Source organism: Oncorhynchus kisutch, linkage group LG25, assembly GCF_002021735.2.
Source record: "Oncorhynchus kisutch isolate 150728-3 linkage group LG25, Okis_V2, whole genome shotgun sequence".
Taxonomy (NCBI): Eukaryota; Metazoa; Chordata; class Actinopteri; order Salmoniformes; family Salmonidae; genus Oncorhynchus; species Oncorhynchus kisutch.
The window spans coordinates 21,049,606-21,077,594 of record NC_034198.2 but is presented as its reverse complement, the minus strand read 5'-3'; the positions used below and the strand labels follow the sequence as shown (position 1 = coordinate 21,077,594).

The 27,989-nt window shown below is 41.7% G+C and overlaps 1 protein-coding gene and 1 pseudogene across 1 annotated transcript in view; one reads left to right on the top strand and one right to left on the bottom strand.

Moving 5' to 3' along the window:
* The window catches only part of LOC109870011 (serine/threonine-protein phosphatase CPPED1-like), a 53,493-nt pseudogene extending 46,890 nt beyond the window's left edge, over positions 1–6,603 (bottom strand).
* A 2,082-nt stretch (positions 6,604–8,685) lies between these two features.
* LOC109870010 (protein shisa-9A) overlaps positions 8,686–27,989 on the top strand; it is a 43,072-nt gene continuing 23,768 nt past the window's right edge. Inside the window, exons 1-2 of the mRNA XM_031804586.1 lie at positions 8,686–9,794; positions 11,121–11,227. Of these exons, the coding sequence (XP_031660446.1) occupies positions 9,277–9,794; positions 11,121–11,227 (625 nt within the window). The 5' untranslated portion in view covers positions 8,686–9,276. The remainder of the gene's footprint in view (positions 9,795–11,120; positions 11,228–27,989) is intronic.

Genomic DNA, 27,989 nt, shown 5'->3' with positions numbered 1-27,989 from the left:
AGTCACTGGGCAGCTCGCGGCTGTGCTTCCCTTTGTAGTCTGTAATAGTTTGCAAGCCCTGCCACATCCGACGAGCGTCGGAGCCGTTGTAGTATGATTCAATCTTAGCCCTGTATTGACGCTTTGCCTATTTGATGGTTTGTCGCAGGGCATAGGGAATTTCTTGTAAGATTTGAAGGTGGCAGCTCTACCCTTTAGCTCAGTGCAAATGTTGCCTGTAATCCATGGCTTCTGGTTGGGGAATGTACGTACAGTCACTGTGGGGATGACGTCCTCAATGCACTTATTGATAAAGCCAGTGACTGATCTGGTGTATTCCTCAATGTCATCGGAAGAAGCCCGGAACATGTTCCAGTCTGTGATAGCAATCCTGTAGTTTAGCATCTGCTTCATCTGACCACTTTTTTATAGACTGAGTCACTGGTGCTTCCTGCTTTAATTTTTGCTTGTCAGCAGGAATCAGGAGGATAGACTTGTGGTCGGATTTACCATTTGGAGGGAGAGCTTTGTACGCGTCTCAGTGTGTGGAGTACAGATTATCTAGAATTTTTTCCCTCTGGTTGCACATTTAACATGTTGATAGAGATTTGGTAGAACTGATTTAAGTTTCCCTGCATTAAACTGTACAGTCATTGAAAATATGAGTTACTACAGAGCACTCAGAGGATTGTGCAGGAGTGGAATGTGTTTAATGTATAAATGTATCCATTATAGTGTTTGTCAGCAGAACGTACAGTACAAGGCAAATTGGAGGTCATTATTACTAAGCATGGACAAAAGGAGAGGAAGAGGGTAGCTCTGGGGTCATCTGTATGCACAGCATTTCTTATGTAAGCAGAAGTAAGATTTTTCCCTTGTCATTTAGCTAAATGTGCATTCTGCAAAATGTGAACAAATACTACAGAAAAATGCTACCTTTCTATATAGTTATAATAAAATCATGTTCATGAGAACTATATTGGACACATATAGTATACATCCCGGAGAAGACAGACAGACAAGCCTGGTGACTTCTGCAGATGCACATCAGAGCCAAATGTTCCACAGATCCAGCCTTGGAAGGCAAAGCACCCCACAGTCCCTAATTGTCAGGCAAAGGTAGTAAGGAAGCAGCACGTTGGCGTGCAACAATATTATCTCTGCAGTGGGTCTAGCCTTCCGATTCCTCTTACCCTGTTATCAAATTAGTCAGCTGGACATCAAACACTCACCAAGCTATAGCCGCTCACTTAATTACATTCACCACCAGCACCTGTTTCCCCGCTAATGCCTCTCAGGCATACAGAGAACACCACTCAAACTTGTTCTCCTCTTTAAAACCACACAGGGAAGGATTGGGTTTTTCTGCATTTTTTCTTACATTGACAAATGGGAGTTTAGTTTTCCTTAAGGCCCTCTGCTTTCTCCCAAGCCAGACTCAGATCTATTTGACTAGATAAAACTCATCATTTTTCCAAGATCTACCATTTGTGAAAAATTTCCTTGAGGCAAATACTTCCCTCATATATTTTTGATAAAGCATCACACAGATACAGTAGTGGGAGGGAGTCTACTGTTAAGTCCGCCGGTATCAAGATGAGGCTCATTCTTCTGCCTCTCATAGAGAACATTCTGTAATGATTCCAAACACTCCTAACGTTCTCAAGAGTGCATACATTTAATCAGAACAATCTCAGTGGGGAAGGGGAATCCATTAATCATTATATAACAGCCATATTCCATTCCCTTTATAGACCCATATAATATCAGAGACTTTCAAACTGATTTATCAGAATGTCAGTAACAGTGCATCTGCATAGCTGCTGGGCATAAAACTGTTGTGGTCACACAACTGCAATGAATTGTGCCGTAGCAAAACTATACTCGTCCACTCCCAGTTGTTGTTATGAATACAAACGATGGCATCATGTCGGGGACAGTGACACAAAAAGGATCCCATCATTGTCAAAGCATGACTGGACTGCTCTCTTCTATACGGTATGTCTACCATATGAATACAGGAAATATTATCATGTTCACACCTGTTAAGGCTCAGGTGTCTTTCCTTTGAACTTTGCCTTACCTTGCATGGACCTTGTTCCCACACAGCACCATGAACTTGGGCCTGCGGCACAGCTTGTTGACGGCCTCCACAGCCTGCTGGGTCAGTTGGACCTCTTCGGCCCACTCGTCCCCTCCCCTGTCACAGTCCCCCTCCCTCCTTTGCAGACCCAGCTGGAGGTCTGCAAAGGATGAAGCAGGATGGACCTCTCCATTCCTTCTGCTCTTCTGGGAAGGTAGGGGAACAGGAGAACAGGGGAGAGTCATGCCAGAGTCATTGAATAAAATACACTCAACATACGTTTTTTGACACCCAGTCTCACCTCTGTTCGTGAAAGTAATGCCGGAGTTATAGTCCTAATAGCAGTATTCTTACAAAATGGTCCTGTAGACCCACAGGGGATTTTGTTCTAGCCCTTACTAATCAATTAATCATCAAGCCCTTAAATCGTTTAGTCCGGTATGTTACTACTCTCTGCAACAAAAAGCCTACAAACCCTGTGGGTCCAGGACCAGGAGTAGAGAACAACACCGATGTAACAGTTATTGTCATAGTTGTGTTTCCCATCTCAATAAAGAAAACGTTTAAATAATTGGGCCTAACAGAACTATGGATATTGATGTGTGCATGGCAAAGTGTTTTAAATAATCTGGACATTACATAACGTGCCCATAACCTACAATAATCTCACTCAAATATTAATTTAAAAAGGCTGTTTGTACAATGTGTTAAGAGGAAGGACAAACAAACTCTCTCTTGTCTGGTCTGCATCCCCCATTCTGTTCTAGAAGCTCAAAGCTACACGCTGTGTACACACACACACAAACACACACACACACACAATACAGTATACACTCTCTCTCTCACACAGACACACACACACATGGCCGTACACAGCAGGACTTCCTTTCTCATCAGAATCTTCAATGTTTAACAAGCAGCAAATGAGTGATGGTGATTCACAGTACTTGGAACAACAAGTCTTTGTATCTTCGTTTAGGAAATAATGGGGAACATTCCCTGCTTCTATGGTTAACAGTAAGGGCAATTCTGCCTCATTTTGACCTCATATTCATTATCTCCAGCACCATACCAGTGTTTACATAATGTGACAACGGCACGTTTCTATGATCTGTTGTAAAAAACAATAAGAAGAAAGGTCCTAAAAAATGCTTCTCTGTGACTTCACAGGGTAGAATTAAAAGTAAGGAAAACTGTGATTTTTAAAACGTGCAACAAGCTTCTAGCCAGAGGGAGGTCTTTTCTTGCTCCCCAAGTCACCACGAATGTCATACTTTGAAAATCACTGTTTTTAAAATATTGTATAAATATACCATTTTCATATATGTAGACATTGGTATTGTGCTGGAGATAATGAAAATGAAGTTGAAAAGAGTTGGAATTGCCTTAACATCTATTAAACACAACACCAATTACATGTCTTACTTGCAGGGTATTTGGAGGGATCAAGGTTAAGGCAATGTAAGGTCTGCTTCCAACCCACACCCTCAAACACATAGATACCCTGAACGCAGCTCACTTTCCAGACCACTTTCCAGCCCACACTCTCAAACACCTAGATACCCTGAACGCAGCTCACTTTCCAGACCACTTTCCAGCCCACACTCTCAAACACCTAGATACCCTGAATGCAGCTCACTTTCCAGACCACTTTCCAGCCCACACTCTCAAACACCTAGATACCCTGAACGCAGCTCACTTTCCAGACCACTTTCCAGCTCACACTCTCAAACACCTAGATACCCTGAACGCAGCTCACTTTCCAGACCACTTTCCAGCCCACACTTTCAAACACCTAGATACCCTGAACGCAGCTCACTTTCCAGACCACTTTCCAACTCACACCCTCAAACACGTAGATCCCCTGAATGCAGCTCACTTTCCAGACCACTTTCCAGCCCACACTCTCAAACACCTAGATACCCTGAACGCAGCTCACTTTCCAGACCACTTTCCAGCTCACACTCTCAAACACCTAGATACCCTGAACGCAGCTCACTTTCCAGACCACTTTCCAGCCCACACTTTCAAACACCTAGATACCCTGAACGCAGCTCACTTTCCAGACCACTTTCCAACTCACACCCTCAAACACGTAGATCCCCTGAACGAAGCTCACTCTCCAGATCCCAATCACCTGAATTCTGATCACCTGTTCACACACCTGTAACTCTTTGTCACACACTATTTAGTTCAGTTCTTTGCACCCCATCACTGTGAGGTATTGTTTGTTTTGTGACACATGGCTTTTGGAGTGATGGGTTTCCTGTGAGTTACTCTTCCTGTGTATGGTAGTTTTTGCCTGCCTCACTAACGACGCCTATTCCCTGCCTGTTCTTTAGCATATTGGATTTCCTGTTATCTATCTATTGCCTGATCTCCCAGACTACGTTACTAGCCTTTTCCCTGCCTGTACTGTTGCCGTTTTGGACCCCCTGTGCATGACCTTCTGCCTGCCCCTGGACCCAGCTACCTGCCTCCTCCTGTGGTCCTTTGCAATAAACACCTGCTGTGCCCTGCACTTGAAACCAGCTCTCGGTCTCCCTCGTGTTCATTACTGGCAAATACTTACAAATTTTGACATTACAATTTTCAGTCAAAGTTTATATCATTTTCACTGAAGACAGAATGTTGCTTGGGTACTTTCATAGGTTGAAAACTTCCCTGAACTTCTACAATTCAGCAAAATCCTTATGCTGTAGAGGTTTATGCTGCAATATAATGGAATATCCTGCATCAGCATATGGGCCTTAGTTCACTGATCTCTCCAGCAACAATTGGATATATGTGTTTCCTCCCAACCCTAGATATGTAACAGGCTAAGCCCTCTCTTTTTTACTGCCTCATATGAGACAGACACATGATTTGTAAAGCTTTCATACTAGCCTTTAATCTCTCATTCTAGCCAAGTCTGGTACCTTTTAACACTAAACAAACTTTACAGTAGTGTGCGTCTCAGGAATCGCTGCTGTGTGAACTATTTTAGAGGCAACTTTTTTTTTTAAAGCATAAATCGTTTTTTACACAAGGAGCCAAAGCTCCCATGACCGCTGATAAGCACACGCAACTTTGTGCGGATGCACTGAGCGAGCACCACTTCAAACATAAATCGGAGAGATTTCTCAGGTGGTAGATGGTATGTTCAAACAATGTTAATCATAATTCAACATGAAGCACTGAGGGGCTTTTTAATAAAAAATAAAAGGAATGAAATTTGGAACTTATATGGAATTTTCAGTGAAGAGAAAAACCTATTAATTCCACCATCAGTTTGAGGTGCTGAAAAACTAACAATGTGTTAGAGATGTGATGGTGCAATCAGCAAAGCTATCAGAGGAAGAGATTAGTCTGCGAATCTGATTAGTTTGAACACTCAAATGCCTCAGTCTGTAAGCGTGGCCAGAAATGGGACTATTCAGCCCAGTCCATTCACTGGTCAAAGGTCAAATGTCTAAGGTAGATAGGGTCTTCACTAGTTACCACAACTACAAAGTTATTATTAAGGCTAAACCTAACTTTAACCACACTTCTAACCTTATGCCTAACCTTAAATTAATGCCAAATAGCAATTATTTGTTTTCATACATTTTTATGATATAGCTGATATACACCAAACAAAAATATAAACACAAAATGTAAAGTGTTGGTCCCATGTTCCATGAGCTGAAATAAAAGATCCCAGAAATGTTTCATATGCACAAGAAGCTTATTTCTCTCAAATAAAATGCTCAAATTTGTTTACATCCCTGTTAGGGTTGGCATATCAGAAGCTGATTAAACAGCATGATCATTACGCAGGTGCACCTTGTGCTGGGGACAATAAAAGGCCACTCTAATGTGCAGTTTTGTCACACAATGCCACAGAGTTCTCAAATTTCGAGTGAGCAAAGCATAACTTGCATAACTTTTCTGTAGCAGCCCGTGTGACTGACTGACCGCATCTGGGAGCTGTACCTTGACTTTCTCTCTCTCCTCTCTCTCTCTCTCTCTCTCTCTCTCTCTCTCTCTCTCTCTCTCTCTCTCTCTCTCTCTCTCTCTCTCTCTCTCTCTCTCTCTCTCTCTCTCTCTCTCTCTCTCTCTCTCTCTCTCTCTCTCTCTCTCTCTCTCTCTCTCTCTATATATATATATATATAAATATATATATATATAACTCAGCAAAAAAAGAAACGTCCCTTTTTCAGAAGCCTGTCTTTCAAAGGTAATTCGTAAAAATCCAAATAACTTCACAGATCTTCATTGTGAAGGGTTTAAACACAGTTTCCCATGGTTGTTCAATGAACCATAAACAATTCATGAACATGCACCTGTGGAACGGTCGTTAAGACACTAACAGCTTACAGACGGTAGGCAATTAAGGTCAGAGTTATGAAAACTTAGGGCACTAAAGAGGCCTTTCTACAGACTCTGAAAAACACCAAAAGAAAGATGCCCAGGGTCCCTGCTCATCTGCGAGAACGTACCTTAGGCATGCTGCAAGGAGGCATGAGGACTGCAGATGTGGCCAGGGCAATAAATCCGAACACCTCACCAACTTTAAACATCTGCTATCTGAGCAGCTAATCGCTGCAGCTGTACATTGTCCATCGGTAAATAGCCCACCCAATTTACCTACCTCATCCCCATACTGTTTTTATTTATTTACTTTTCTGCTCTTTTGCACACCAGTATCTCTACCTGCACATGACCATCTGATCATTTATCACTTCAGTGTTAATCTGCTAAATTGTAATTATTCGCCTACCTCCTCATGCCTTTTGCACACAATGTATATAGACTCTTTATTTTATGTTTTTTTTTCTACTGTGTTATTGACTTGTTTATTGTTTACTCCATGTGTAACTCTGTGTTGCTGTCTGTTCACACTGCTATGTTTTATCTTGTTTTATCCAGGTCGCAGTTGTAAATGAGAACTTGTTCTCAACTTGCCTACCTGGTTAAATAAAGGTGAAATAAAAATAAAATAAAATAAAAAAGACCTGGCAAATCTGGTGCAGCCCATGAGGAGGAGATATACTGCAGTACTTAATGCAGCTGGTGGCCACACCAGATACTGACTATTACTTTGATTTTAACCCCCCCCCCCCCCCCCCCCCTTTGTTCAGGAACACATTATTCAATTTCTGTTTGTTACATGTTTGTTCAGTTTGTCTCAGTTGTTGAATGTTGTTATGTTCATACAAATATTTACACATGTTAAGTTTGCTGAAAATAAACTTAGAAATTTCATTGTTTTCCATAAAAACATACTTGAAATGAGTTGTAAATATAGTCAAGACATTGACAAGGTTATAAATAATGATTTTAATATAAATAATAATTGTATCCAAACTTTGTGCTTGTCAAAGAATCCTCCATTTGCAGCAATTACAGCCTTGCAGACCTTTGGCATTCTAGTTGTCAATTTGTTGAGGTAATCTGAAGAGATTTCATCCCATGCCTCCTGAAGCACCTCCCACAAGTATAGACATTGTTAATGTTGTAAATGACTATTGAACCTGGAAATGGCAGATTTTTTAATGGAATATCTACATAGGCGTACAGAGGCCCATTATCAGCAACCATCACTCCTGTGTTCCAATGGCACGTTGTGTTAGCTAATCCAAGTTTATCATTTTAAAAGGTTAATTGATCATTAGAAACCCCTTTTGCAATTATGTTAGCACAGTATCTGGAGCATCAGCATTTGTGGGTTCAATTACAGGCTCAAAATGGCCAGAAACAAATAACTTTCTTTGGAAACTCGTCAGTCTATTCTTGTTCTGAGAAATGAAGGCTATTCCATGTGAGAAATTGCCAAGAAACTGAAGGTCTCGTACAATGCTGTGTACTACTCGTTACAGTGCAAACTGGCCCTAACCAGAATAGAAAGAGGAGTGGGAGGCCCCGGTGCACAACTGAGCAAGAGGACAAGTATATTAGTGTCTAGTTTGAGAAACAGACTCCTCACAAGTCCTCAACTGGCAGCTTCATTAAATAGTACCCGCAAAACACCAGTCTCAACATCAACAGTGAAGAGAGTCTGTGAAGAGTTCCTCTGTCCAGTGTCTGTGATCTTTTGCCTATCTTGATCTTTCTTTTTATTGGCCAGTCTGAGAGATGGCTTTTTCTTTGCAACTCTACCTAGAAGGCCAGCATCCCAGAGTACGCACTTCACTGTCACTTTTGAGACTGTTGTTTGCAGGTACAGACGTGTTTTTTTTGCACAGTATTTTGATGAGTTGAGCTTTTTGAACAGGTGAAAGGCAGCGAGTAGAATATGATAGAATATGGGAACTATGAATTGTATATATGGGAAATCCACAGAACTCTATAATCCAACGTTTGTGAGACATAACAAATATAATTTTGTGATGAATAGAGAAACGTCTCTGTGTATGATGTCACTGTGCATGGAAAGAGACGAGTGTTTGTGTGGACTCTTAGTCAGGCCAGTGTATTAAAGCATTTGTCTTCGAGTGTAAAAAATAAATACATACGTGTAGCCTATGCAACTCAGGTTGGCAAAACAACCCCTCTATAACCCTCTCTCTAATCTCATTTGGAAGTTACCATAACGGAAATGTCTGCATCCCGTGACCATGTTTTGTCCGTGCGCAAATTATAAGAAGGAAAAAACTGAATTGCTAGGCAGCACAACTCGATCCACAAATCGTCATGCGCGTTTTGGACTGTCACAGACTCACAGATATGTTTAACAATACAGTAATCTCTCTTTCTTCTTCGGAATTCCTCTTTACCTTCTCTCCTCCTATCATTTTGCGCACCATGCTCTCCCACCTCAGCTCTTATTCGCTCACTCCAGCTCAAAACATTTGTGCAGTTAGTTCTAGCTCCATCGACTCCTGTGTGTGAGAGCGTGCTGATGGATGTGAGAAGTGAAGTAGCCTAGATTTGATAACATCATGGAATTATTTTTCTAAGAACACCTGTAGAAAGATTGTGCACTGGGGAACTATTCTAAGAAGGACAATATCCATATAAATGCAACGCTTTATTTGGGAAAAAATAACAAATGGTTATCTTTACCTTCATTGATGTCGAGGACATTAGTGAAAACGTTCACCAACACTGATGGCAGTGTTCTGCAATTTGCATCTATGTTTTTGGACTTTTCATAATACCAAGACCGTAAGCTCTTCTTCTTCTTCTTCTTCTTCGGGTGTCTTCTGAAATGCGCTAGAGGAGCTGAAAGGAAGGGGGAGAAGGACAACACAATGAGGGGGAAATACTTTCTGCTCGGTTACTTGTTGGTCAAAGTTATAGCGCTGGTCTGCAAGGCGGACGGAGAACCAGGACAACTGGATGGCTTTGTCATGATGACGACCTCCAACGGATCTAGGGAGGACGAGGGCGCAGGCTTCTCAGAGCCCCCACACACGGAGGACCGGTGCCGGGGGTACTATGATGTGATGGGCCAGTGGGACCCGCCGTTCGTTTGCAAAACGGGCGATTATCTGTATTGCTGCGGCACCTGTGGCTTTCGGTTCTGCTGCTCCTACAAGACCTCGCGGCTGGATCAGAGCACCTGTAAAAACTACGACACTCCGGTGTGGATGATGACAGGTCAAACCCCGTTTAAGAAAAATGACCTCCGGCACGACCCCACCAAAGATAAAACTAATTTAATCGTGTATATAATCTGTGGAGTAGTCGCTATCATGGCACTTGTTGGGATATTCACCAAACTCGGCCTGGAAAAGGCGCACCGACCACAGAGAGAGAATATGGCTAGGTGGGTTTCTGGGGTTCTGCTGCTGTTGAGCGCGCCGCGAGCTCCTTTCATGCGCTTGTTTTCAAGGAGCTCGCTTGGTGCGCACATGTAGGCTAGAGCGCGCGCAACAATAATTTTAAAGCTTGAGTTCTAGACTCGTGCTTGCCAGTTTTATATTGGTAAACGACTCTATTGCAATTACCTTGCCACTGATAGTAGGACGGATCCAATCTAAATGTGGCTCTTGTTTAAAATTATAATAAGAAATCCCCCGTATAAATTACTTTTACGCGCACAATAAGACCTCTTCGATTGGCAGAAAGTAGCTGTCATCGACAGTTTATCAATTGGACTAGATTGCATAATGTCATCAGACACTTGGCTCACCTGTGTGGGTTGCTTGCCTGCTTCACTCGCAGAGAGCACGGGGGCGTGTGTCTCTTACAGTTGTGAGCGAGGCCACAATGCCCTCCACAACATGCGCATGCTATGCCTTTATTTGGAGATCTTTCTCTAACAATGGACCAATTATGTCCTATTAGTTTTCATCATCACCACTTATTTATTCTTAGAATTTAATATTTTCGAATTAATGTGGAACCCATTCAATTAACTAGTCAAATTAACTTATTCATTTGAAAATGTTAAATTTAGCTTTATCTTGAACTCCCTGCCCTGTGCCTGGTCTCATAGACTAGACATATCATAGTAAATGTAAATCTGAGACACTAAAATTAGCATGATATGTTATGTTTGGTATGGTTACATAAGACAGGTGGTTACTGTTTGGTCAGGGTAGTCTAGCAACTGAAAGGTTGGGATTTTGAATCTCATCATGGACAACTTTATAATTTTAGCTATTTAGCAAATTTTCAATGACTTACTTATTTTTTCCTAATTTGCAACTACTTAGCATGTTAGCTAACCCTTCCACTAACCCTAACCCTTCCCCTAACCCTAACCTTAACCCTTTTAGCTAACCCTTTAACCTAACTCCTAAACTTAACCCTAATCCCTAGCCTAGCCACCTAACCACCTAGCTATTATTCGTAACATATCATACGTTTTGAAAATTCGTAACATATTGTGCATTTTGCTAATTCATAACATATAATACGAATTGTAAGTCGTAACATATACAAAATTGATGATGGACATCCACAAATGAATACATACTATACGAAACATAGCATATCATACTAAATGGATTGTCTCAGATTTCCTTACAGAATAATACAAAATGTTCTGAGACCAGGTTGCAGCGCAGCGGTGTTCAGCATGAAATCAAGCATTAGGCACAATTCTTCATTCTCTCTCTCTCTCTCTCTCTCTCACACACACACACAGGGCTGTCCAAAGCGTGTTACAGGTCGGCTGTCCAGGTGAGCAGTTCCAGGGGGAGGACACCCTTGGCATGCAGGCACAGCACTATGACACAAGGGCCAACAACCTCCGTAAGTTTCACTGTTTTGGCCCCTATAAGCAGAGGTTTTTGGTGGTGATGGTTGTGGACAGCTGTGTGTGGATGTATCTGCAACTTCAGAGAAATTTGAGACTGGGAGGGTTGGCCATGAGGGCCCCAAACAGATAATAGCAAACGTAATGTGGGCAGGTTGCATTGTTGCATATTGTACACTGACTCTCAATGAAGCATTTGGTCTCTGTAAGGGTATGGGTATGATGCTTGTATCATAGCCAGATGTATTCGTTTCAAGTGTGGCATTCATTTTATAATCTTAGATGGAGTCATGTGGAGGGAAACAAACTGCCTTATGCTTTAGAAATCCAGTGGTAATTCACAGTTTTATTTTGTCCCATGCCTACATGATTCAATGATTCAAAATGTGTAGGAGAGAGAGAGAGAGAGAGAGAGAGAGAGAGAGAGAGAGAGAGAGAGAGAGAGAGAGAGAGAGAGAGAGAGAGAGAGAGAGAGAGAGAGAGAGAGAGAGAGAGAGAGAGAGAGAGAGAGAGAGAGAGAGAGAGAGAGAGAGAGAGAGAGAGAGAGAGAGAGAGAGAGAGAGAGAGAGAGAGAGAGAGAGAGAGAGAGAGTAAGAAAGAAAGAAAGAAAGAAAGAAAGAAAGAAAGAAAGAAAGAAAGAAAGAAAGAAAGAAAGAAAGAAGAAAGAAAGAAAGAAAGAAAGAAAGAAAGAAAGAAAGAAAGAAAGAAGAAAGAAAGAAAGAAAGAAAGAAAGAAAGAAAGAAAGAAAGAAAGAAAGAAAGAAAGAAAGAAAGAAAGAAAGAAAGAAAGAAAGAAAGAAAAAGAAAGAAAGAGAGAGAGAGCGCTGTGAATGGCATCTATTTCTGTTGCATCATGTGGGCAGCACAGTTATGGGCTTTGTGTAAACAACTCAGAAACACAGGAGGGGCTTAATCTGGAGTATTTCATATACATTCCATACTGCTGTACCAAGTGATTCTGATTCCAGTATGATTACATCACCACCTTTTGTGGCTGGATGTGTTACATCCTAAAAAATTGAAAAATTATGAAAACACAAAGCAAGCGGCACATCTAAGCCCCCTTCTACTTGAAAGGATGTATTTTGAGACGTGCAGACTGAAACGGAGAGTGTAGCTGACAGTGCTGTTGTCAGTGGGATTTGTCCTATTTTCTTGATACTATCAAACACAATCTGACTGACACACCTTGTGATCCGGTGTGACTGTACTGGGCTCCTAACAGCTCTCCTTCGAATCATTTTAAAGTAGTGTCCTTTGTCTCTAATGTCTTCTGGGGTGCTGGTGTCTTCTGTCATCAATATCTATAAATAACTGTCACTGATGTTTCGAAGAGGCAGATGCACCAGGTCTACCTCAAAATAAATAAAGGTTAAATATATATAGATAGAAGTACCAAACATGGGGAGACGTGTGGAAATCTTAAACAAGTCTCTAGTCTAAAGCCAGGCTCTCTGAAGTATGCATAGTAATATATGTTTTCTGCTGCTGTGAGGGAACACAGAAATAGGATATTATCACCTTATTATTGATGTGGAACCCTGCGCCACTCTTTAGTCTGGGGTCTTGTGGGTAATCATGTGGAGTGTTATTAACCCCTATGATCTGATTAGATCTCCAGAGAGGCTTCATATGGGTTTAGAGGTCTCGACCTGCCGGGAGACGGATTTATCATAGAGAGGGGGATGGATGAATGGAGTTCAGCTGTGTACGTCTCTTGTTGATCACATTCTATTTTTAGAGTAGACCATCTATTGATTATAGCTTATGGCCAGATTACCCTATTACTGACATTATCAGTAGATCCCCATCTTAGCTGTCCTCACCCAGCTTTGGAGAAGAATGACGAGGGCAGTTTGTATGGCTGATAGCCATAACAATGCCTCTTTCAGCATGGCAATGGTGGATAACAGCTTGGGATGAGCTACTTTCTCCCCCAAGCATTTTCTTCAAGCACCTCTGAGTATTAGCTAAGGACAAGACTAGAGCAAGAGTTTTGTTCCTTACGTGGCTTTGTTTTGACATCATATGGGATGTAATGCGTAAAAACCCTTTATCATGTATCGCACATGTGAGACATGTCTCACACACCACATCAATGAGTAATACGTCAGATCTCTCCATGTTATGTTAGACCCCATGAGGACTGGGGCCTCTGCTCTGTACCCCTCTACATATGAAAAATTAACAGTTTCATCTTGGTGGCTCCACGGCCATGAACCAAGCAGCCCTCCCAAGCCCTGCTGGGCTGGTGATAACACTTTCATGTCATCTCAAAACGGGATACTTTTTAGAAATTCTTAAAGAGCTCAAAATCCAATGTCTCCGAGCCTTCAGCATCAAAGCACAAAGTGAGAAATGGAGTGAGAGACGGAGACAGAAATAAAGAGGCAGCGAGACACAGAGAAGGAGAAGGGGAAATGGCGAGAGAGAATGAAAGAGAAGGAGAGAGAGAGAAAAGGAGAGAGGACAACATGTCAAGACTGTCGGAGAGGATCAGTGCAATGTCAACAGTCAAACATCTTTAGAGTGACAAAGTTGACAAACTGCAGGCAGAATGTAACCTCGTTTACATCTGTGAAGGGAAAAGTGTCATACAAACGACATAAAGTCACTGCTGCTTCTGGTAGATCTGTCCCACCTCAACCTAAACTCATGAGGTGGGACATTGAGAAAAATAGAAGATAGAAATGGTACTCTGAAAAAAATGAAATATTATTACATGAGAGCCCCAGGAAGAGAGCAGGGTAGGCTTTCCATCCGTGAGCTGACTGAGAGTGATCTGTATTTACAACTCACGGTCACAAAGGTAATTACCTGCCCAGCAGTTCTAATCTTCCCTTAAACATCTCCAGATATGAAGTATGAAATTGCTAATAAGTAATTGCTTGGAGATTACAAAGCATGAAGAAAGGCTCTGTCTCCCAAACACTCTCCACTCTTGATTTCTCTAACCTCATCTACTGTTTATTAATTATGCTGAAATATATCACCTGCAGCTATAGTGTGTGTGTGTTTGTGTTTGTGTTTGTGTGTGTGTGTGTGTGTGTGTGTGTCTGTCTGTCTGTCTGTCTGTCTGTCTGTCTGTCTGTCTGTCTGTCTGTCTGTCTGTCTGTCTGTCTGTCTGTCTGTCTGTCTGTCTGTCTGTCTGTCTGTCTGTCTGTCTGTCTGTCTGTCTGTCTGTCTGTCTGTCTGTCTGTCTGTCTGTCTGTCTGTCTGTCTGTCTGTCTGTCTGTCTGTCTGTCTGTCTGTCTGTCTGTCTGTCTGTCTGTCTGTCTGTCTGTCTGTCTGTCTGTCTGTCTGTCTGTCTGTCTGTCTGTCTGTCTGTCTGTCTGTCTGTCTGTCTGTGTGTGTGTGTGTGTGTGTGTGTGTGTGTGTGTGTGTGTGTGTGTGTGTGTGTGTGTGTGTGTGTGCAAGTGGGGGTGTGAGTGTGTCTAAAAAAATCAGATCACACAGTTCTGTTGAGAGATACAACTTTACCCTGACCTCTAAGTCACCCATCACCTAAGACTCCACACTCTTTCATCCTGAATCCTACACAGTCAGGTATCCAGGGAAGCAGCTACAGACAGGCATAAAGCAAAGGAAAATAAAGAAAATTGTCATTTTCCAATCAAGGTGCAGGAACAGGAGCAAGCAAAAAAATATATAAAAAATATTCATCAACTCTAGGGAGGACAATAAGAGTTCCAATCCAAAATAGTTCTTTAGTATTGGCAAAAAACAACAATAAAGGAAACATGTGACCCACCACCTGGATTCGATCCTATGTAGCAACATTTGAAATATTTTTTTACATTGGATAAAAGTACAGAATCCGAGCTAGAAAATGGTATATCATACTCTGCAGTTGAGGAACAATGAGAAAGTAATTCTGTTTCGAAAGTTTACCAACTTGTAGCCCGGTTTTGAGAAAATGGCCTGTGAATAGGTTGGTACACCTACTGGAGAAGCTCTTCTTTGTCTACACCCATTCAACAACGTTCACCCCCATCTCTTTAAGGATTCATAGTGTAGTAAACAACCAAACATTTCAAGTAGTGAAAGTAGTAGCAAAAAGTAACAGTAAAAATAAACTTTATCTAGTCCTTGGCCTATATTCTAATCTGACTTTGGTGCAGGTCATGATGTTCTTCACGTTACCATCTCTGGTAAACACAAATCAAATCAAAGTGTATTTGTCACATGCACAGGATACAGAAGGTGTGAACGCTACAGTGAAATGGTTACTTGCATAACGGAGTCTTTTTGGCTAGCTAGCTAGCTGTAACGTTCGTCGTCCTCGTCTGAGGAGGAGTAGCAGGCTACCTAAATATGGTTCTCAGTCAGAGACAACGATTGACAACTGCCTCTGATTGAGAACGATACCAGGCCAAACACATAGAAAACCAAAACTAGAACAACACATAGCGTGCCCACCCCAACCTAAACAAGAAACATAACAAAAGAACTAAGGTCAGGACGTGACACTAGCTAAACAGTGAACCATAATCTCAACTCTAATGCCGCATTCAAAACAACTGGGAAGTCAGAAGAAAAAAACTTTACCTGTGAAAAATCTATTTGAACGGTCATCCAACTCGGAATTCCAACTCAGGAACTCGGGCCTCTTTCTAGAGCTCCTACACAGATCATACACGTAACTTTAACTAGCGAGCCAGCCAGCTAACATTAGCTAGCTAGCTAACAGCACGCTTTAACTTGCAATGAAAATGACTTTCTGACTAAATTTGAAATGTTTAATATCTGAAAATGTAGCGACTTACCCCTCCCTATACATGGATGGACGCTTCTCCCTCTGTCATGGATGCCATGGTTGCCCTTAGTTTGAAGATGTAATCTGGAGACAGGTGTTTTATACAACAGCCTTCTTTCTATGTTCTCTTTTTGGACTCTCTCCGCATTTGGCAATCATCTCTCTGCTTCACTGGGCATTCCACTGATTTCAAAACTGGGTTAACTTATTCCCTGACAACGACACCATTTAGTCCCCAGCATTGTCATCAGAAGACTATACAATGTCTGGTTCAATGAAAATGCTTTTACCTAAATCAGGGATTTCCACATTCTCTGATTCAGCATGACACGATCATCGTCCAGAAAGTAGTCCATCACAAAGTTTTCCCACTGATATGTCGATAGCGCTATTAACTTCGGGGCAGCAATGTTGAGAGCAGTAGCAAAACTTTTTCAGTTCTTCATGATATCTTTAAAAAAAGCTAATGTAGACAGGATTATCCACACATACTTAGCAGCTCATGTTAAAGACAGACCAATCCGAACTCATCTCTTGGCATGTCCAGCCCATCCATTATCTCAGCCAATCATGGCTAGCGGGAAGGTGCCTGTATTTGTCCTTGGCTAAACCAACTATGCTCATCATTTACCAATTCGATTCATATTTACAGATGGCATACAAGTTTGTTATAAAGGCACATGAAAGTTTGCATGTTCCAGAAGCCCCCCCCCCCCCCCCCGAAAAAACATTCAAATGCTTCTCCTGTGAAGTAGTAATGAGAGACATACGCCTAGTTTCTTGGAACAGGTCACAAGTGTATACTGTGAACTTCCATTGTGTTTTTTAAATCCATTGTCCTCCTAAAAGTTACAGAATGTTTTTTAATCTACAGACAGACCCAGGTCCAGACGTGCTCCTCCCGAGCCTCGTTCCCGTGCCCTTGCTAAGGCTAATTACACTAATATGGGTCCCCTCAGCAGCATCGGAGATCCATTAGGCTGTGTTCATTAGGGCTGTGGGCCTCCCAGCCTCCTCAGACGGCTCTGATCGACCAGACACAGTAATCAGAGTCATACACATGGGGAGGCTGGGACTCACTGCTCTTTGGAAGAAGTAGAGTAGAAAACATAGAAAAAGGAAGTGAGCTAAAGTTGAACAAGGGAAGTAGAATAGCCACACTCTGTTTAAATTCTATTAGGGATTATTTAACCATCTAAGGATTTTTTTCATGGAGGGAAGTTCCCCTGTATGTCCTAATTGTCCTCTATCTGACTGATTACTGATTAACGTATGACTCTGTTCCTATGTACTGTATAATCTGCCCTCTTGTTGTCATGGTGTAACAACAAAAGAAGCTCTAAGGAGGCTGAATATCTCAGGGTGTAATCAGCAGACTGCCCTCTGTCCTTGTACGACCCTGGGGAATATTAATCAGTTCATTTACGGCCAGAGACTCAAATCAAATTTTTGACAGATAATTACGTGTGTGTTTGCTCGTGTGTGTGTTTGGATTGGGTCTGAGGAGGGCAAGTGAATAAGAGTCTGTCATGTCTTCGAGAGAGCGGCTCATCAGACATTTGTATTACTACACCCATCTACATCAATATCAATAAAACGATGAGCATTCCTCCTTTGTATGTTTGAATAGTGGGGAATCCTTTGGATTGTAATTAAATGCTACAGTGAGTATATCTTATTACACAGTTTAATTCATTTGAATTAAGATCTTCACAAATATTAGGATTATGTGTTTAATCTGCAAAAGGAAATGATTTTTTCCAGATGTCCTCTGATTTTAAATGTCTTAAGTTTTAATGTAATGTAATGTAATACCCCAAGGAAATTAGGGCGGAAAATTGTTATTGATTGAGGCACAGATTATGATGCATATGGAATACATCAATGTAGCTCCTACTGAAAGAAAAAAAAGATGCTCAAATGTCTGTTTTGATCCTCTGGGGTCCAAACAATTTGGGATCCTAATAAAATACAAATAATGAAGGGAGGCAAATCTGAGAGAGACATTCTAGCACTATTTAGCTTCTGTATGTGGCTACACAGTAGTATTTAGCTTGCCGAACATGTGGCTGAGTTATTATTAGTCCCCCTAGCATGTGGCTGTGCTACACAGTGAGAAATCCCCTTAATGTCTTGCATCAAAATTCCATTTGAATTTCCATTCATTACATTTACATTATGTTGATGAACACCTCTGTATGTAGGTTTGCATTGCAAAATTGTATTGTGCAGAAAGACTATACAGAGTTTTCATGTTGGTTCTAAGCTCTGACGCTACAGAACATACCGGCACTTCTGGTTCAATCTCTGTTCATGGACTGAGACGTTTGGCTCACTTGCCCACTCAATCAATCACACACACACACTCACTCTCTCACTAGCTCACATACACTCAAACTCTCCCTCCCTCAGGATTTGCCCTGGGGGCAGGCAGCAGATTCTTTTGGCTAACTGACTAACGCCACCAGCGATGTCATATTATTGGCAGGGGGACCACCCACTGAGGGCAAATTTTGTGATGCACCACCTCCCTCTCTCTTAGGGCACGGCTCTATGGAGAGTTGGCCCCTTCTCCCCCGCCTAGAGATTCTCTGGCAGCAGCTCTCTGTATGCCTCCTGGGCTCTGGCCCAGCCCGGGAAACAGGGACATGTGGTGGCAGTGAGAAGTGCGTCACGGAGCTGGGCACATTCACAGGTCTACTGCTGATCTTATCTATTTAGGATTGGTGGTTACACACACTGAATCCTGCTGCTTTCTGGGTTTTGGTTTTGACAGACATTGATCTGTAATTAGCTTGCAATTGATTTGGGAAGCATTATCAGGTATCAAATATTTGTCGCATGTGCCGAATACAAGTGTAGACTTTACCGTGAAATGCTTACTTTACTTTAAGCCCTTAACCAACTGTGCAGTTCAAGAAGAGTTAAGAAGATATTTACCAAGTAGACAAAAATAAAAAGTAATAATAATAAAGTAACAATAAGAAGAACAATAATGAGGTTATATACAGGGGGCAGCGGTACCGAGTTAGTGTGCAGGGGTACAGGCTAGTTGAGGTAATCTGTACATGTAGGTGGGGGTGAAGTGACTATACATAGATAATAAACAGCGAGTAGCAGCAGTGTACAAAAGGGGGGGGTAGAAGCTGTTGAGGAGCCACTTGGTCCTAGACTTGGCGCTCCGGTACCGATTGCTGTGTGGTAGCAGAGAAAACGGTCTATAACTTGGGTGACTGGAGTCTCTGACAATTTTATGGGCTTTCCTCTGACACCGCCTATTATATAGGTCCTGGATGGCAGGAAGCTTGGCCCCAGTGATGTACTGGGCCGTTCGCACTACCCTCTGTAGCGCCTTACGGTCACATGCCGAGCAGTTGCCATACCAGGCGGTGATGCAACCGGTCAGGATGCTCTCGATGGTGCAGCTGTAGAACTTGGGGCCCATGCCAAGTCATTTCAGTCTCCTGAAGGGGAAAAGGTTTTGTCATGCCCTGTTCACGACTGTCTTGGTATGTTTAGACCATGATAGTTTGTTGGTGATCCCCAGGTATGTAGGGAGGTTTGTAGGAAGTGTGAAGTGTGTTTGAAGTGTGACCTTTTTGATAGTAGTTTCTTTCGTGTATGACGATAATACCTGCCACCCATGGCTAATCGATCAATCAAAGGTATTTATAAAGCCCTTTTTACATCAGCAGATGTCACAATGTGCTATACAGAAACCCAGCCTAAATTCCCCAAACAGCAAGCAATGCAGATGTAAAAGCACGGTGGCAGCCGTGTTTAGCACTAACTGACGTTTATTTAGTGCTTTATCTGGGTAAGCGGAGAGTAGAACATTGCAGTAGTCTAATCTAAATGTGACAAAATCATGGATTAGCTTTTCTGTATAATTTTTGGACTAAAAAGTTTCAGATTTCTGCAATGTTATGAAGATGTAAAAAAATCTGTCCTTAATATATTCTTGATATGTTCATCAAAAGAGAGATCAGGGTCCAGAGTAACGCCGAGGTCATTCAGAGATGACTGTACAACCATCAAGATGAATTGTCAGATCCAACAGAACATTTCTTTGTTTATTGGGACCTAGAACTAGCATCTCTGTTTTGTCTGAGTTTAAAATTAAAACATTTGCCACCATCCACTTCCTTATGTTTGAAAAACAGGCTTCCAGGGTAGGCAATTTTGGGGCTTCACCATGTTTTATCGAAATGTACAGCTGTGTGTTGTGAGCATAGCACATAAAGTTGGCATTGTGTTTCCCCAATTTTTTAATTTTTTTAATTACATCACCAAGAGGTAGAATATATAGTGAAAACAATAGTGGTCCTAAAACAGAACCTTGAGGAACGCCAAAACATACAACTGATTTGTCAGAGGAAACCATCCACAGAGACGGACTAATATCTTTCCGAGAGATAAGATCTAAACCAGGCAATAACTTGTCTATGTAGACCAATTTGGTGTTCTTATCTCGCCAAAATAATGTGGTGATCGATGATGTGAAAAGCAGCACTAAGGTCTAAGAGCACAAGGACAGATGCAGAGCCTTGGTCTGACGCGATTAAAAAGCAATTTACCACCTTCACGAGTGCAGTCTCAGTGCTATGAGGGGTCTAAAACCAGACAGAAGCTTTTTATATGCATTATTTGTCATCAGGAAAGCAGTGAGTTGCTGCTCAACAGCTTTTTCTAAACATTTTTGAGAGGAATGGGAGATTCGATAAAGGCCGATAGTTTTTTGACATTTTCCGGGTCAAGGTTTGGCTTTTTCAAGAGATGCTTTATTACTGCCACTTTTAGTGAGTTTGGTACACATCCAGTGGATAGGGAGACATTTATTACATTCAACATAGGAAGGCCAAGCACAGGAATTAGCTCTTTCAGTAGTTTGGTTGGAATAGGGTCCAGTATGCAGCTTGAGGGTTTAGAGGCCATGACTATTTTCATGAATGTGTCAAGAGATGCAGGATAAAAAAACGTGAGTGTCTCCATTGATCCTAGGTCCTGGCAGTTCTGTGCAGACTCGGGACAACTGAGCTTTGGAGAAATACGCAGGTTCAAAGAGGAATCCGTAATTTGCTTTCTAATGATCATGATCTTTTCATTGAAGAGGTTCATGAATTCATCACTGCTGAAGTGAAAGCTATCGTCTCTTGTTGAATGCTGCTTTTTAGTTAGCTTTGCAACAGTATCAAAAATACATTTTGGATTGTTCTTATTCTCCTCAGTTAGATTGGAAAAATAGGATGATTGAACAACAGTGAGGGCTCTTCGATATTGCATGGTACTGTCTTTCCAAGATGGTCGGGAAGACTTCCAGTTTGGTGGAGAGCCATTCCAATTTCTGGAAGCTTGCTTCAGGGCTCAGGTATTTTCTGTATACCAGGGAGCAAATTTCTTGTGACAAATGTTTTTAGTTTTTAGCGGTGTGACTGCATCTAGGGTATTACGCAAGTTTACATTTAGATCCCCAGTTAGGTGGTTTACAGTTTTTTATACTCTGACGTCCTTTGGTAGGTGGAGGGAGTCTGGAAGGGCATCTAGGAATCTTTGGGCTGTCCGAGAATTTATAGCATGGCTTTTGATGATCCTTTGTTGGTGTCTGAGCAGATTATTTGTTTGCGATTGCGAATGTAATAAAATGATGGTTCGATAGTCCAGGATTATGTGGAAAAACATTTAGATCCACAATATTTATCCCACGGGACAAAATGTCCTCTCACTGTCAACTGCGTTTATTTTAAGCAAACTTAACATGTGTAAATATTTGTATGAACATAATAAGATTCAACAACTGAGACATAAACAAGTTCCACAGACATGTGACTAACAGAAATGGAATAATGTGTTCCTGAACAAAGGGAGGGAGTAAAAATCTAAAGTAACAGTCAGTATCTTGTGTGGCCACCAGCTGCATTAAGTACTGCAGTGCATCTCCTCCTCATGGGCTGCACCAGATTTGCCAGTTCTTGCTGTGAGATGTTACCGCACTCTTCCACCAAAGCACCTGCAAGTTCCCGGACGTTTCTGAGGTGAATGGCCCTAGCCCTCACCCTCCAATGCAACAGATCCCATACGTGCTCAATGGGATTGAGATCCGGGCTCTTCGCTGGCCATGGCAGAACACTGACATTCCTGTCTTGCAGGAAATCACGCACAGAACGAGCAGTATGGCTGGTGGCATTGTCATGCTGGAGGGTCATGTAGGAAGGGTAACACATGAGGGAGGAGGATGTCTTCCCTGTAACGCACAGCATTGAGATTGCCTGCAATGACAACAAGCTCAGTCCGATGATGCTGTGACACACCGCCCCAGACCATGACGGACCCTCCACCTCCAAATCGATTTCGCTCCAGAGTACAGGCCTTTTTACCAGTCCTGTCTGGTCCAGCGACGGTGGGTTTGTGCCCATAGGTGACGTTGTTGACGGTGATGTCTGGTGAGGACCAGCCTTACAACAGGAGGCCTGTAAACAATAGCTATAAAAAGTGATTGAGTAGGCTTCATAGATTTCATAGTTTTTTTCTAAATCTACATTTGCTGTCGTAACTGTTAGCAAAACCTTTGCGGGATGCGACGGGAATATGGTCACCAGTGTAACTGTGAGGAGAGGCCTCATTTAGCAAAGTAAATTCATCAGGCTTGAGCCATGTTTCAGTCAGGCCAATCAGTTAATTGAGTATGACTGCCTTGGAAGTGAGGGATCTAACATTAAGTAGTCCTATTTTGAGATGTGAGATATCACAATCTCTTTCAATAATGACAGGAAGGGAGGAGGTCTTTATTCCAGTGAGATTTCCAATTGCGAACACCGCCATGTTTAGTTTTACTCAACCTAGATTGAGGCACAAACTCGTTCTCAATGGGGATAGCTGAGCTGACTACACTGACTGTGCTAGTGGCAGACTCCACTAATCCTGCCTGTGGAGCTAGAGGAGTTAGAGCCCCGTCTATGTTGATAGATAAGATGAGAGCACCCCTCCAGCTAGGATGGAGTCCGTCACTCCTCAGCAGGCCAGGCTTGGTCCTGTTTGTGGGTGAGTCCCAGAAAGTGGGCCAATTATCTACATATTCTATCTTTTGGGAGGGGCAGAATACAGTTTTCTGTACAGTTACCTGTCAAACAAAAAGTGTTTTGTTTGACAGGTAATACTTCTATCAAAGGTCAGGACTGTCCTTCAGAAACTTTGATACCTGCCTCCTTGAATCTGAGACGATCACTCACAGAGACGCAGTATCAAAGAGATTGTATCAAAGTTGTTCATGTTACCCTTCCTGATTGCATGTATAACATCAAAGACATTCATACGACCTTGCCTTCAAAAGAAATCCAGGGATAAAATCTGTTTGAATAGATGAGATCAAATAATATAATCTCCACCCATCATCATCATCTCTACATAGCTTGATCTATTATCATGTACAGTATATCATCCCCTTCACTCTTCTAATAGATTTCTGAGTGTGTGTTTGTGAATGTGGTGACTGTTCTGGAAATGCTGGCAGTTTCTCTGCCTTTTTGTCACCCACTGTATTTCGTCTCATGCATATATGCAAATGCTACTTCATGATACACCAATGTTCCCTATACCCATCATGAGTATGCTACAACCTAGCCTATGAATAAATGTTTACAATGTAGGTGCACACAGGTCGAGAGAAAATTTGATTTGACAGACAGTGACACATGGACAGACAGTGACACATTCAATACCACCTTGCATACTCTTTTCTGCATCTAGTTGATCTAGGGTGTAATCATTAGTCGAACAGTTGCGAACGAGAATTTTTATATTGGACAAATTCAGGTAAGTTTATCCTCATTTCGTTCCGTTTGCGTCCGTTTAAGATTTGTTTTTAAACAGAATCGGCAGAATGAATAAACCCCTGATCACGGGTAAACACAGTTCACTTTCATAGCAGCCACGTTGTATTCCTTCTCGCATCTATGCGCTCTCCTCCTCTCACCTTTTCCCTTTGCTTGTGAACTTCAATGCACAACACATCAGCTGTATGTGACCAGGCAAAAACTACTTTCCATGCCAAACCATATCATAACCGCTACAGACAGCCTACATTGTTGTCACCATATTAGCTAAATTAACATTAGTCAGCATAGCTAATAGAACTAACGAGTTAGTAAACCCACTACAACCATGCAGAAACATTACAGTGTACCATCAGTAAGCAATTTAGAATTTACACCGGTGGCCCCGGTGGCAATATTTTTGAAAAACCAAAAGCTTACCTTGACTTGGAAGACTTCCAGTGTTGTGTTGGATATTCATAGACAGCTAGCTAACATAGCATCTCTCTGTTTGAGCAGGGTGTTTGAGTGGGCTAAACTAGCTCTCTGCATTTGTTAGCTAAGTAAGTGAAACTGAAAGTTTAAAAAAATGGCTGTCTATATCTCTCTCTTGCTTGTCCTTTATTTTAGAAGAAATTAATTTGTTCAAAACTGTTCAACTATTGTCTTTCTCTCTCTTTGAGTCAACTACTCATTTTATGCACTACAGTGCTAGCTAGCTGTAGCTTATGCTTTCAGTACTAGATTAATTCTCTGATCCTTTGATGGTGCACCATGGTGCTACCCTACAGAGTGCTGTTGAGGCTACTGTAGACCTTCATTGCAGAACAGTGTGTTTTTATGAATTATTTGGTGATGTGAATATATTTAGTATAATTTTATCTAAAAAGGATTTTTTAAAATTATGTTTTGCAATTTTAAAAAAAATCCACTGAGGAGTATAGTCCTCCCCTTCCTCCTCTAAGGAGCCTCCACTGGTACAATATGATATTATTGCAGGTTGATTAATTACTTTATCTAGCACTGTCACATCGTACTGTATCCAGCACTGTGACATATTGACACGTTTTGACTTTTTTCTGTCTTGTCAGTAGTATGTTTCTCTCTGCGACTTGACAGCGAATTTCCCCTTGGGGATCAATAACATCTGAATCTGCCTATCTATCTGTCAGTATGGCACACTGCAGAATACTCCAAACCTACTTTTAGGATTTCTACCCTTTCCTCAAAGTGAAACATGCCCATTGTCAGAACATGCACAGGCTAAACTCAAGCAGGCAGTAAGTATACCACTCCCACGGTCACACAACGTATAATCAAACATCTAGACATCTTGAAATCATAGAACAGAGAGTGACTGAAAAGGTAGAAGTACTCTGTACAGTTGAAATTCAAACAGGGCTTGGGGAGAAAGAGCTCCAAAGGGAGAAGAATACCTTGGATGTCACTGTCATTCTCTCTAGAAATTATATCGAGTTTGCCCCTAGGATTCCTGGAGAATAAAAGAACACAGGACTTGAAAGGATCATTTTCCCCGATATGGTTTGCACCCTCAGGAGCACCTCTCTTCGGAATATTGATCTGGGAGCCATGCTTTGCAGAGTGCCTGACAGCTCAGGAGAGAATTCTCCCAGTCGGTCACCTGGTGCTGGATTCTGACACAGTGGGTGTTGTTTTGGTGACGGCTTCAACTGTCCTTACATTTAAAAAAACACGTTTTCATGTGATCACGTGATCTCATGTGAAGTTAATGTGATAACATGTGACAACATGTAACACAACATGTGAAAACATGTGATCACATGAGAAGTGTTCCAAAAACACGTTTTCACATGAAATCAAATGATTTTCCATATGTGAAATCATGTGGTTTTTCTGTAAGGGTTTATAATTAGTCAATGATTCTCAGTAGGTAAAGAACTGCCCGAGCCCAATAGGAAATCCCTAGTATGTCAAGTGTAAACACATTTGACAGGTAGATTTGACTGGCTGCGTCAGTCTAGTAGAATTTCATTTGAAAAGATAGCAGCCAGTTGTATGACTGATTCCTTCAAGGCCTGCTGGGCAGTGTGTGTGTCTGTGGACGTCGTGAACTATTCTTATGGGGTCCCCACATGAATATTGAACAAACAACAATTTTACCAACTGGGGACATTTTGTTGGTCCCCACAAGGTCAAGTGCTGTTTCTAGGGGGTTTAGGGTTAAGGTTCAAATTAAAATTAAAATTAAGTTTAGGGTTAGGAGCTAGGGTTAGTTTTGGTGTTAGGGTCAGGAGTTAGGGTTAAGTTTAGGGTTAGGGTGAAGGTTAGGCTTTTTGGTTATGGTTAGGGTTAAGTTTAGTGTTAGGGGCTTTTGCAATTTGCAAATAATTTTAGTATCATATAGAATTGCATCTATCCTGACATCAGTCACTTAGCAGGTGGTATGTGTGTATTGATTTTAATCTGTACCCCCCCCCCCCCCCCCCCACACACACACACACACACATCTCGGGTAAATGTCTGATTGTGTGCCAGGATCTGCAGTCCTCATAAAAACATAAATCATGTATAATTCATAGCATGTGCTGTATGTCTGGTTTCTGTTTTTGACCTAGAATATTTATCTTGTGGAAACTCTCTAGATTTGAATGCATTACTCACTTTTCTTGGGTGAAGTAAGAGAAACGGGAATATTATTTTACATGTTGTCATAGGAATTCTGCACTTGCTCTGGTTTTCTGTATTTCATCAACACTATAGCACAGTACTGCAGTACTTACCGTGTACCCCTCAGTTTGGTAATCAAACATCAATCTTTCTCAATTATCTCCAAAATTGGCAGCATGTATGTTTATGTACCCAATTATAATTCATTACATACAGTATCATAACTTCCATTGACATATCGTCCCAATAAAAAACAAGAACGTTGCATGTCTCTATTCTTCTGTCTCTCGTCTCCTGGACCACAACAGACAGCTGAGTGTTTGTTTATTTGTTAGTTTATTATCTAAAATTATTTACTAGCAGCAGGAGAAGGCCACAGGTTGTGAATGGTAATGAGAAGAGAGTCTGAAGTTCTACCGTTGTGGCAGCGTGTAATTTTCTCCCGAGGCAGTGATTGGCATTAATTACCTAACAGGTGTTAACTGGGATGAATCTCATAATTAACTATTTTTGAATTTTAGTTCACTCGGAGTGTGTATCTTTGTGTGTGTGCGTGCATGTGTGCACTTGTGCGTGCGTACACTCATGTTTGTGTGCATGAAAGCATGCATACCGTACATACACAGTTCCTTGCTGAAGGCGCTGAGTTAGTTCTGCAGCCCTGAAGGCAGTGAGCTTGAGCCGAACGGCCCAGGGATCCATATGGGGTTTCCTAGCGACACACTTCTTCCTCCATAAAAAAAAGAAGGAGATCCTTTGTCTTGGACCAATATATTTTTCTCACCATTTCCAAGATGCCGCAATGGCAAAGCACACCCAAAACTACTGCTCATTCTGCTTGTGCCCTCACCAACAGAGCCACACGCTGTGTTCAGTAACCTAGTTTTCTCTCTGCTAAATGTGCCTGCTTGTATTTTTCTCCAAGGGAGTATAGTTGTCTTCTTTGAAGACTAAGATCGCCACTAAGATACATGTTCAGTTTTAGCTAATAATAAAAATAATGTGCACCCATTTGGAATGTAGATGGATAGGCTTGTCCAATGCAGGGTGGACATCACTGGTGAGCTAATATGCCCTTCTCATTGCTGCATTCCTTTGGGATGCTTCTGCTCCTCCTGAAAGATATGCCTCTGCATCTTTTATGAGCTATAGGAAAGGAAAGGTATCTGCTTCTGGAGTGTTGACCTCGTCTCTCTGTGTCAACAGACTTTGCAGCAACCTTCAACACACAGTGGCCCATCACTGCTTTCCAAACAGAGAGAGAAATGAGAGCAAAGCGAACAGACGGACAAGTAGACACCCATGGACAGGCTGACAGACATATACGTAGTCACACACGTGAACACACACACACACACACACACACACACACACACACACACACACACACACACACACATCAAGCTCCCTATGCCCTTAAAACACAGTCCTAAGGTTTAGTGTCTCTTATTATGATGTTTTTTAATAATAGCATTTTCTCTCAGTAATGGAAAGTGAACCTGTAAAAAGAGCAGCTTAATCATGTTCAATTTCAGCTAATTATAGT